This window comes from Dromiciops gliroides, chromosome 1 (assembly GCF_019393635.1).
Source record: "Dromiciops gliroides isolate mDroGli1 chromosome 1, mDroGli1.pri, whole genome shotgun sequence".
NCBI lineage: Eukaryota > Metazoa > Chordata > Mammalia > Microbiotheria > Microbiotheriidae > Dromiciops > Dromiciops gliroides.
Window position 1 is genome coordinate 452,637,824 of NC_057861.1, and position 13,142 is coordinate 452,650,965.

At 35.8% G+C, this 13,142-nt stretch overlaps 1 protein-coding gene across 1 annotated transcript in view; it reads left to right on the plus strand.

Annotated features, from left to right (window-relative positions):
* Nucleotides 1–13,142, plus strand: part of ADGRV1 (adhesion G protein-coupled receptor V1) — a 786,537-nt gene that overhangs the window by 188,966 nt on the left and 584,429 nt on the right. The window contains 9 exon segments of the mRNA XM_043996987.1: nt 348–612; nt 1,670–1,792; nt 4,281–4,503; nt 5,082–5,286; nt 8,469–8,493; nt 8,944–8,990; nt 8,992–9,090; nt 12,192–12,402; nt 12,405–12,446. Coding sequence (XP_043852922.1) covers nt 348–612; nt 1,670–1,792; nt 4,281–4,503; nt 5,082–5,286; nt 8,469–8,493; nt 8,944–8,990; nt 8,992–9,090; nt 12,192–12,402; nt 12,405–12,446 — 1,240 coding nt within the window.

Here is a 13,142-nt window from a genome sequence, read left to right on the forward strand (position 1 = left end):
AACATCTTAAAACTTTCTTAAAATTCACAATACTTAGGTTGCTGTGAACACTAAGATTCTTAGGTCTAATGATTTTAGAAATTGGTTCAGTTCCAAGTAGCCCACTAAACAAACAGGAAAAGAAAGCAATTATGCATCAATACCCATTTGAGGCTCATTTTCCTCCCTGCCTAAGAGGTTTATTTCCTCTCATTGTTGAAAAAAGCATCTCTTTTGCTTCTGGTATTGTTCTTGAGCTTCAGATGAAATAAAAGGGGCCCTCAAAGAAGCATCATTTGACATTTTAGGTTGTCAAAAACTCTAAGGTCCCAGTATAAGATGACTTTGCTTTTGAACATCTCCTACAGGTCTTCAGATGGGTTAGTGGAAGCTTCGTGCCGCATCAAAAACTTCCCGTTCATGGAGTGCTGAGCATGACCTTGTTTCCCAGAGGAGGATCCATGTTCCTAGCTGTCTCCCCATCTGACCCTGGACTAAATTCCATTTTGTTCAGATGGTCAGGCAATGAGTTTAGTCACTTTCAAGAAGTGTCCATCATTGGGACAGTGCATGTGGAGGCTTTGACTTCAGGCGATGACATCTACTTAATTTTTGCCAAAGGAACATTTCTAGGTAATAAAATATAGCCTTAGCAGATGCACATGTAGCTATTATTGAAGTCATCTAGTATTCATATGGTACTTTATATGAGAAAATTGCTTGACGATAATTTTTTAGTTAATCCATAAAAATATTTCTTTGAGATAGATGGATGACATGTAATATTATCGATGGAGATGGAAATAGAGAACCACATGACGAAAGTTCTGTCATAGTGTAAAGTAACAAAAGATTTGTAAATACATTTTTAAAGGTTTTTTTGTCTATGCTTAGGTTTTTGAGCTATTAGTGATATCAGGGTAGAACTGGAAATAAACTTGACCTATACTGATGATGTAAAATTTATCATAATAAATTCTTAGACATATTACCCTAAACAACTTCTCATGTATCTAAACTTTGCAAGCTGGCCAACAATCAATGAATGTTAGTGATGTAGAATGTCTAAGAACTTCAGGTAGTAAAGTTGCTTTTGGAATTTTCTCTGCATTTGAAAGGTGATTCAGTTTCTTTTTAAAATATTTTTTAAAATTTAAAAATTTATTTTTTAAATCATTAAAGTATTTGATTATTTTCCAGTTATGTGTAAAGATAGTTTTCAACATTTGTTTTTATAAGATTTTGAGTTCTAAATTTTTCTCCCTCTCTCCCTTCCCTCCCCAAGACAGAAAGCAATCTGATATATGCTATATAATATGTACAATCACATTAAACATATTTCTGCATTAGTCATGTTGTGGAAGAAGAATCAGAACAAAAGGGAAAAACCTCAAAAAACACCCCAAAAGTAGAAACAAATACCACATTTTCAAAGGGAAAAATCATTTGTTCCTCTAAGATAGTCCAAATATTGTTTTACCTCAGTGTTACTGTTTACCATCTGTTAGTTTTAAGTGGTTGACCATATATACATTTTGTTGTAGTGTAGAAAAGGGATGACCTATTTCCACTTTAGTTATTTTCTCTTTATAAATTGAACATTCATTTATTACATTTTTCCTGGGTAATTTTATTGTTTTTTTCTCTAATTTTTTTGCCTCCATAATTTATTTTTTTTCTTTTCTTGTAGGAGACAAGAGTTCAACTGACATTTTCATCTGGGAGACTGGACAATCTTCTTTAAGATACTTTCAATCCTTAGATTTTGGTGCTGTAAACAGGATCCACTCCTTCACACCTACCTCAGGGATAGGTATGAATTAATGTTTGTGGACTAATTCTATTTACAACCAGTATTTTTAGGTAACAATAATAATAAAATTCACTTAATTTTAATTACAGTAAGTTGTAATTCATTTCTATAGGTACAGGATTATGGGAATAGAGATATCCAAATTAGATTTCATGGGCTTCAAAGTAATCGACATGTACTTTAAATGGGATTTTTGATTAAAATTATTCCTGGGCAGCTAGGTGGTGCCCTGGATTCAGGAGGACCTGAGTTCAAATCTGACCTCAGACACTTGACACTTACTAGCTGTGTGACCCTGGGCAAGTCACTTAACCCTCATTGTCCTGCACCCCAAAAACAATTATTCCTGCCCTTCCTAGGATTAGAGAATCCTTACACTTAATGGAACACCAACTTTAGGTTTTGGTCTTCTCAGGCTTTTCTCTAATTTCCCATGTACCATCTCAAAATGCAGTAAAAATAATTAAACCAATGGAAAGAGTTGTTAAAGGGAAAAGTCAGAGATGTAACCTAGATGTAGAGCTGGAAGAAATATTCAAGGTCATCTAAGGACACCCCTTTGCTCTATGAATGAGGAAATGAAAGCCCAGAGGACCTCAACATCCCATAGACAGAAGTAGCAGAGCCAGACTTTGAATTGCAAGCCTCTGACTTCAGAGTTAAAGCTGTCTCTCTAGCTTTGAGAAACTGAGGCAGGACATTAACTGCCCTTTATGCATTGTGAAATTATAAGGAAGATAGAGAATTGATGTTTCTAATCTCTTCTGGGTATAGAATTAGAAAAAATATGTTTATTTTCAACCTGATACCTTTAGGTTGGATGTTGTGAGGTTCCCCAAGAAATTCATCCTTTATTCTCTTCTTTATCCCTCACAAATTAGGAGCCAGGCAATCTCATCTTTTACTATGACTTCAGATGCCTCTTGTGTCAACAGGGCAACAGACATTTATTACATTTCTTCTATGTATTTTACTATTCTGGTGGCTGGAGCTGCAAAGAGGTCCCTGTTTTCATGTGACTAGTGTCAGATATGAGAAACAGAACATGTACATTAAAAAAGCACAGTAAAAATGGAATATAGTGATAATTGGAGTGGCAAGGAAGAAATTACTCTTTAAATCAATGGATAATAAAGAATTCATGACTAAACAAGGGTTAGAGAGGATCACAGAAGATAAAATGGACTGTTCTAATTATATAAGATTAAAAAGTATTTACACAAAGAAAACTAATATAATTAAAATTAGAACAGAAACAAGTAACTGGGAAAATAGCTTTTCATCAAGTTTCTCTGAAAGAGGTTTCATTTAAAAGATTTTTAGAACTGATTCAAATTTTTAAGACTAAGAATCATTCCCCGATTGATAAATGATCAAAGAATATGAAGTCAGTTTTCAACGGAAGAAATTCAGGCTATCAATAATTATATGAAAAAATACTTCAAATAATTAATAATTGTAGAAATGCAAATTAAGACAGTTTTGAAGTTCCACCTCACACCCATTACATTGGCAAAATGCCAAAAGAAGAAAATAACAAATGTTGGGGAGGGGTGGATAGTCATGTTGATGTATTGTTGGTGGAGATGACAAGTGGTCCAACCATACTGGTTCTGGGTTTTTGTTGTTGTTGTTGTTTTTGGTTTTGGTTTTTTTGTGGGGCAATAAGGGTTAAGTGACTTGCCCAGGGTCACACAGCTAGTAAGTGTCAAGTGTCTGAAGCCGGATTTGAACTCAGGTTGTCCTGAATCCAGGGCCAGTGTTTTATCCACTGAGCCACCTAGCTGCCCTGATCCAACCATTATGGAAACCAAAGTCACATCATACTGTATATATCCTTGGATCCAGTGATGCTAATAGGTTAATACCCAAAAGAAATCAAAGAAAGAAGAAAAAGACTATATCTACAAATTCATTTATTGCTTCTCTTTTTCATAATAATCTCAAACTGGAAACTTGGATAGTACACCACCTATTGGATAATGGTTAAATAAATAATAGCACAATGAATGCAATGATTATTATTGTACCATTTGAATAAATTGATAAATTGGATGGTTTCAGAGGAAAATTGAAAGACCTCCTTTAAACTAATGAGAGTAATTTATATAATAACAAGAACTATATAAGAAAAACACTTTTGAAGACTTTGGAAATCTGATCCATGAAATGATGAACCATGATTCCAGTTGTCCTAATCATAAATCTTACTACTCACTTTCATTCCAAAGAAGTGACTTAAATTGTAGAAGGGAGACATACACTTTGGGGTATGACCAATGTGGTCCCTTATTTTGCTAGAGTTTGTTATTAGGGTTCTATTACATTTTTTTCAATTAATGGTAGCAGGGAAGGAAAAGGTCTTAGGACAGATCATTAATGCATGTAAAATGAATAATATAACCATACTGTTGTCTTTGTTCCATAGGATTTTTAAAGGTCACTCATTCTTTTTTTCATTTTTCTTTCTTTTTCTTACTCCTTACAGGCCACATACTCCTTGTTGGCAAAGTTGAATCCGCTCTCTACTGCTGGAGTTCAGAGTTGAATCAATTCTCTTTTGTTTTGGGAGCACCTTCTGCTGATGATGCAGCTTCTGTTACTGTGAGGTCACTGAATTCAAGCAAAAATCTCCTTGTTTTAGCAGGAGTCCTTCACTCACAGATCTATGAGCTGTCCTATATCTCATACCAATCTGATTTTATTCCCAGGTAGGTTTCACATATTATACTGAGCATCTTAACACATTTTATGTTTTTCATTCTGTATTTTTAATAAGTATCCCTTTGGTGAATGGCATGGGATAGAGACTTGGCCTTGGAAGGAACTAGGCTCAAGTTCTGACTCTAACACGTCTTGGCTATGTGACTTTGGGCAAGTCATGTAACCAGTTAGATAGATCTCCAAAACTATGGTTTATGAAGCATGTCTTGCTCTGCATTAATTTGGACTGTTTCTCATTAGAGCTCTTTATATAAAAGATCTGGGGTGAAAATTTCTTTGTTAACTTAAAAATTTAATGCACAGGAATCAAGAGATATCATATTGATATACCCCATGTGTGGTTATTATACTTCCTTAGATCTTTATACTATATTTAGCCAAAAATATATTATCAACTTGAACATTTTTTATGTTGAACATTTCTAGTTGTTGACAATTGTTATTGTTTTGAGATGTTCATAACCAGTTTATCTTGTTTGTTCTGTCTTTTTTATTTTGTGTTCTCTCTGTCTCTATATCTGTCTGTCTATCTCTCTATCATCTATTTATGTATTTCTCATGCCAGTTCAGGTGAATTGATATTCACACCTGGAACCAAGGAAGCTATAATTGCCATCAATATTCTTGATGATATAATACCAGAGGAAGAAGAATCCTTCAGAGTTCAGCTTAAAAATCCCAAAGGAGGGGCAGAGATTGGTATTAATAATTATGTGAAAATAGTTATTCCATCTAATGATGATGCCTATGGAATCATTGCATTTGCTCAGGTACTAGTATAAAAATTCTGGTCTTAAAAGTTGGGATAATTTATTTCATTTCTACAGTGCCTTTGTACATCCAGGAATATTTTATATACCTCCTTTTAGTTGTGTGAATTGTAAGGGGCTAAAATTCTAGCTATACTATCTAAAATCTAGTGAGTGGTCGCCAATAAATTATAAGCTTTAGCAAGAGTATTTAAGTGTTTAATTATTTATTAAAGAGCATTAGGATCAGAGAGAAAGGTAAAAATCTAACTTTTTCTAAGAGACCCCATCATATGACCCACCATGGCGAGGTCAGGAACTAAAAGAGGAAGAACCCCTCACCAGTGTCCGCTTCCTACTTCAAGTCCTCCTCCTAGAAATGGGAGGGCAACTTCTAGTTGATTGGCTGGTAGTTTTGATAGACAGTACCCACAAGCAAACGTCACTTCCTGATTCAAGGAACTGACCACATGGCTTGCCCTCAGAACGCCTTCTCTTGGTGGAGCTTTCCTACAGTAGCTCTCCAGCAGGTGGCATCATTCCATTGTTACAGAATTCTGTGAATGGAATATAACCTGAAAGTAGATACACAGCTAGGTTCCCATGTGTTTGAATTCTTATTATACAAAGTTATTATGTAAAATATGGTAATAGGTTCCTGCCCACTAGAAATATTCAGTATAAATTCAAATAATGTGACATCTTGAGAGAGGTTTATTAATTGCCCTTTTGAGCAAATTTGGGTATTCATCTTGCTCTTCTAGATCTTGCAATCTATTCAGGGGTCATTGAGCTAGGAGTAGTAGTGGTTGGTCTTAGCCCAGAAAGCCTCTGAGAACCAAGGCCATTTCAGAGTTCATTTTCCTCTCTAGCCAGTATTACTCAGGTAAGTCCTAATACATCTAAGCCCTGATATCAACCCTAACTATTGGTGCTATCGACAGGCAGAAGACAATTATGTTTTGTTGTATCAGCTGTTTTCTTTTGTTAAAAACAAACAAACCCCTCCCCCCAAACCTATTCTGTTGGTATTTTATTTTTAAAGAGGTTAATAAATAACCTTTATAACGTGTTCTTCAGATTTCATTTACCTTGGACTGCTTTGGGTGTACCTAAGTCAATGATGAAAATCATTGAATCATGCTAGAGGCCTGCTAAATGTATATTTTTTTACTTAATTAATTTTGTTCATGAATTACTAATGTTTTAAAATATTGTTGATTTTTATCAAAAGCATCATCTTTTGTTGTAATTCTAATGCACTGAACCCCCAGGTGGTATCATTTATTTTCTCATCTCAGACTAATCCCTTCTCCTACTTGACCTCCCCCCACCCCCATAGGAATATTGTGTTCTTTGTTATCTCACTGCCCTACTTCACCTGGACCAAGGATTCTTAACGTTTTTTGTTTTATAATGCTTTTCTGAATGCTTTAAATTGCTTAAAACAAAATACATTGGAATACAAAAGAGGCAATTTATTGAAGTCATCAAAATAGTAAAAAAAAACCCAAACCAACAAATTTAGGGAACCCCTCATTAGGACCCTCTGGCTAGAATGCTAATGAAGCACATAGAATAGGTTCAGTCTCTATTATCAGTCAACTTTCTAATAAGCTGGTTAAATTAGAAAAATCCTGTTCCATGGCCGCAGAGGGCACCCCAAAACCTCACCAGTTTTTCTTACAAATGTGTAGTATCAATTGATAATGAGGAGGCTGCATAATAGAGAAGAAAAAATAAATTTCAATTGAATAAACACCTGTTAGTGGTTCTTGCTCTGTGCAAAGCCTTGTTAGTTACTGGGGCTACAGAAAAAAAAACCAACCAAACCCCAAAAATAACTCCTTCCTCCTCTGGTGGGGGGAAAGGAAACAAAATTAAAACCAAACTTCAAAGTATGTTCTGTGCCCATGAATCTGTAATATCTTTGTATGTGAAGGAAAATGTGTTACTTTGTTGGTCACTTGGGTATGCTAGTTTCTCTTTAGTAAACTCCTGTTAGTTTTTTGTTTCCAAATATTTCCGGAGACTTAAGCTAACTCTTGATAATGGATCTGACTTTATTTTAAATCTGTTAACTGGAATTAGTTAATGAGAGAGCCTCATGTAGTCTGGGCAATCTGGCAACAGCGCATTTGATTAAGAAAAGTAAATATTGAGAGTTTCGCATGTGTTTTCTGGTTGGCATCGAATCCTCACTGACTACCTCATTAATTGAATGCACAGAGCCAGGGAAGCCAGGCTTCTAAGAGCTGCATGGTCCCTCGTGAATAAATGATGTGCACATTTATGAAATGGTGACAGTTTCTCAGGGGATTGTTTGATTGCTTTGGGCATGATTTTATTACTATCTAACATCTGTAACATGATGTTAAATCTGTATAAATATGGTCTATACATGTTCCTTTCTCAAGGATTAGCATTTTCAATAGAGTTGGAAACATAATGTTACCACATGATGATGAGGAGCGTCTGCCCTGAAAAGCTATGTGTTCTGTATTGTTCTAAGTCTTAGGGGAATTCAGTGATTTTGAAGGGAAAGAAAAGTGCAAGCAATGAGAAGAGTTGTTACAGGTATCAAGCAAGGCACATTAAGAGCTTACAGAGTTGAAATGGGAATGGAATTAGAGAATGCGCCTAGAGAGTATGAATGTGACCCTGACGAAATTGAGAGAGCTAGCAAGAGAAAAGGACTGCTGGTAGGGAGAATGAAGTTACAGTCTTATAAACTAAATATAAACATCTGAAATTGACAGAAATGGGAACAAAAATCAGCAGGATTTCTTTAATTTTGGTTCTAAAGGTAACAAACAAAGAGAATGGGACCTTCCATCATTTGGATTCATAGAACTAGAATGTGAATTATTTTGATGATTATTCATTATCAGTTCAGCTCTTCCTAGGAAGGAAGGAAACAAATAAACATTTATTAAATGACTACTATCTGCCAGAACTGTAAGTGCTTTACAAATATTGTGTCATCTGATCCTCACAAAAAAATTTTTTTTTTCTACTAAAATCCATTTTCTACAGGAAGCTTTTCTCAAAAGTTCTAAATTCTTCTTCCCTCTTAAATGTTATTTCCTAGTTTTCTTGCATATAGGTTATGTAAAGATATGTGTTTGCTTGCTGTCTCCTCTATTAGATTGTGAGCTCCCTTGAGGGCAGGGATTATTTTTTGCCTTTTCTTATATCCTCAGCCCCTTAACAAATTCCTGGAATATAGTAGGTGCTTAATAAATGTTTATTGACTGACTGACAACAATCCTGGGAAGTAGGTGTTATTAGCATCCCTATAATATAGTCGAGGAAACTGAGGCAGATAGAGGCTTGCCAGAGTCACACAGCTATGTGAGTGTCTGAGGCTAGATTTGAACTTGGGTCTTCATGATGCTAGGCCCATCTAGGCCCTAGCTACCTCTTATAGAAGAAGAAACTAAAAACCCAGAGAATTTTTGGTGATCTCACCAAGGGCCATGGCAGGACAGGGCTTAGTAGAACCCAAGTCTCCTAACTCTCCCAACTGGTGCCTTTTTCTCACTATGGATAGTATCATTTTACATATTATATCTGACATGTAATTTTGTGAAAGTCAATAATATTAAAATAAGGGACACAGTTCTGGCTATACAATTTCAAATGACTAATATGTTTATTATTCCTCTGCATTTTCAGAATTCATATATAAACAAGTGGAAGAAATGGAACAGGATAACCTGATAAACCTTAAATGTTGAACGTTTAAAAGGAACATATGGTCGGATAACAGTAGAATGGGTAGCTACTGGAAGTATTAGTGACATATTTCCACATCAGGAGTTGGTATGTAATTTATGAAATTACAATGAAATTCCCCATACAGTGATGGTATTGAGAGATGCTAAATATCTTCTATTAGGCTTCTGTTATATGCCTTTGGAGTATTACCTATAATGCCAATCACTTGAAACATGGAATTCAGCATGAGGTCAGGCTTTTTTAGTGAAGGGGTACTACTTATTGAAGGATCCAGAGAAGCAGCTCAGATTTCGATATAATCTAAGTTCCTGTACTCTTTTCTAGACTAATAATAAAGGTCAATGGCAAGTTGAAACAACCTAATTAATCAATGAATGAGAAAAAAATTTAAATTGAGTTTTATTTATTTCAAAGGGAGATAAGAAGTCAGAAAAGGTAGGTGGAGCTTACTGTGGAAGCCATTAAGTGACACTCAAAAGGGTTTATATTTTATTTGTGGCTATAATGGAGCCACAAAAGATTTTTGAGTAGGTGACATGATCTAATTTGAAATATACTCTCTGAGAGCAGGAATTGTTTTGATTTCTGTATCTGTTTCCCAAGTGCCTAGCACATGGAATACATATAAAAGTAAGTGACTTAAGTATGAATTTTATTAGGAGTTTAAAAAATAGACAAAATTGAAAAAAATTCTGCCTCCAAGGAGCTTACATTCAACTCTGGAACCCTATCCCCAACTCAAAAATCTTTTGCAGCTCCTTATATTATCTGTAGAGTAAATTATATTTTTCTGACTGTCACTTAATATCTTCTACAGTTTGGTTCCAAGTTCCCTTGGGCTCTTTATTCTATATCACTTTCTCCCTTAAGTTCCAGCTAATCTGAACAATCTCTGTTCCCTGTCCTTGATGATCTGTGTTCGTTTCTGTGACTTCAGAGGAGCTATTCTTCATGCTGAGAATGCATACATACCTTGCCTCTGTTGCATAAAGTTCTTAATTTCCTCCAAGACTCAGTTCAGTTTTTAGCTTTTCCATTAAGCCTTTCTCAGATACCCTCCATGTGCTAGTGCTCTCTCTCCCCAAATTATATTATGTTGATTTATCTTGTGTTTACTTATCTTGAAAACATCTATGTATTTGCTTGTACATATATCACCCAGTAGAATATTGAAGTCCTTGACAGAGGGGACCTTGCATGGTGCCCTTAATAAAAGTATGTGAATTAAAGTAGATCCTTTTTGTCAGAAACCTGCAAAGAAATAGGTGAATTGACTTCTTGGATTAACCTGAAATTCACTGTAGAATGTTTAGAGCTGAAAGAGGTATCAGAGGTCAGCTATCCCAACCCCTAAATTTAGGGAAGAAGAAACAGAGAGAACTGGGTTTTAAATCATATTTCCTGATTCATATTTTGACCATGTTGACAAGTATCTTATGAAAGGCCTCAGGTCATCATTCATTCTGAGCCACTATACCTTAGTTTGGGAACAGTTTAAGATCAGGAATGCCAATACTCAAATGGAAATCATGGATTCAGAATTGGAAAGGACTTAGGGACTGTTTAACTCAACCCCATCATTTTTTTTTTTGGTGGGTCAATGGGGGTTAAGTGACTTGCCAAGGTCACGCAGCTAGTAAGTATCAAGTGTCTGAGGCTGGATTTGAACTCAGGTCCTCCTGAATCCAGGGCTGGTGTTTTAACTACTGTGCCACCTAGCTTGCCCCAACCCCATCATTTTATATGGGAGGAAATTGAAACCCAGAGGGGGCCTTGCCTATATCAAGAAAGGAAGTAATCAGAAGATAGAACAATCAGTTTGCCATTCTGAGGATGGATACAGAAAGATAAAAGATCTGGGGTAAAGAATAACAATAATTTATTATTATTATTATTAATTGCTAACATTTATAATAAAGCTCTTACTCTGTGCCAAGCACTATGTTAAGAACTTTAGAGTTATCTCATTTGATCCTCACAACACCTTGGGTGGTAGGTGCTATTATGATTCTCATTTTATGGTTGAGAAAACTGAGGCAAACTGAAGTTTGAGTGAAGGGAAATCAAAATGAAGCCAAGCCAAGGCAAGCCACAGATAGAGGCACTAAAATCAGAAGAAGAAGGAGTGCCACAATTCAGACTCATAGTTTGAAATAAGGTAGGGCTAGAAATTTAAAGCATTGCAAGGAGAATAACCGTGCCTGTGTGTGTGTGTATGTCCTGCAAAGTTCAACCTATATGGCCTACCTTTCCACTCTCCTGTTACAATAGGGCTATTTTGTAAAGCTTTCTGACCTCTAAGGCAGACGCATTTCAATGACCCTTATAACAAGGGCTCTAGTGTAAAATGGCAAGGGCAATATTAATATTCAAAACTATCTTAAGTCATGTAAAGGTTCTATTGTGATACAGTGTTTCACAGTACACAAAACACTGGGAACAGTATAATATGTAGTGTTGTGTTTTTTTAACTATGCAAACTTGATTTCATTTATTTTTACTTTAATTCTACAATATTGTTAGTTCCTGAAAAGTATTCTATAAATTGTTTTCCATTTTGATATTAAAAACTCTCTCTGGCTCATTTACTAAATGCATATTGGGTTTGTGGATTATCCAGCAAGCTGATTTTCTTCCTTCTCCTTTTTCCCTTATTTCATTGCTAAATAACACATTCCAACGGGAGCATGCACAGGGGAATTAAGGGAAATGAATAACAATTCTGGCAAAAGGTTTTGTGGGGAAAAGGTTGAAGCTATTAGGCTGCAATGACATTTTTAGATAATTTGTGGATGTTATTTATTTATGATTTCCCTGTCCTGTATTACCATTAACAAATAAGGCTGTAATTTGGGACCTATATTCCAGGAGAGTATTTACTTTAATAAAAGACATAAAGCAGCATATGGCATTTTGACTCTGTATAGTTTACTAGCCTTAAGTGTTAGAAATGGATTCCTGTTCCTAACCAGGTTTTCCTCTAACTTTCAGTAAAAAGAGAATCTGAATTGGTTCTGAAATTACATTCTGCCTCATCGTATACATAGTTACTGTGATATGGGGCCAGTGAGAGATTTCAATAAAGCATACTTATTGGTGTTCCTTTTGAATGATATGAATAATGTCTCTGTAGAATCAGTTGGTGGTAACAATATCAATGACATATCTTTCTCTTAATTTTTTAGATTTCATTTTCTGAAGGCCAGGCACTGTTGACCATCACTCTGTCAGTTCTTGCTGATGACATCCCAGAATTATCTGAGATGTTGTTTATAACACTAATCCATGTCACCACAGAAGGGATTCAAGACCCCATAAGAGGAGCTACCATTGATCCCAGAAGGAACAAGGCTGTAATTACTACACTCCCAAATGACTGTCCATATGGTGTGGTTGCCTGCATGCTGATTCTCTCTTTGTTACAGTATTAGAGCCCGAAGGTGAATCTTATAAACCTGGACATATTTTATTTTATTTATTTTTGTGGGGCAGTGAGGGTTGTGACTTGCCCAGGGTCACACAGCTAGTAGTGTCAAGTGTCTGAGATCAGATTTGAACTCAGGTCCTCCTGAATCCAGGGCTGGTGCTTTATCCACTGTGCCACCTAGCTGCCCGACCTGGAAGTATTTTTTTTCCTTTGACTTCTTTATTTTTAAATGCATACCTTCATTTAGCTCTCCCCAAATAAAATGAAGAAACTATAGAATGGCCAGAGTCATTCAGAGAATATTTGAAATTCTGTGGCTTTTTTTTTATTGAATAGAATTTTATTTTCCATAAATATATGTAAAAACAAAATTTTAACATCAATTTTTAAAAAATTTGTGTTCAACTTCTCTTCCTCCTCCATTCCCACCCCCAACCCACTAGAACTCAAGCATTTCAAAATAAAGTATAATGAGTAGTCTGGAAAACAGTCCCACATTAGCTAGGTTGTAAGAGAAAACAGTCAAAAAAACCCCCCCAAAACTTCAGGTTGAGGAATTGTCAAAGAGGAAAAATATTTTTTTAAATGTGTTTCCAGGGGCAGCTAGGTGGCACAGTGGATCAGAGCACCGGCTCTGGAACCAGGTGCACCCGAGTTCAAATCCGGCCCCAGACACCCAACACCCACCAGCTGCGCGACCCTGGTCAAG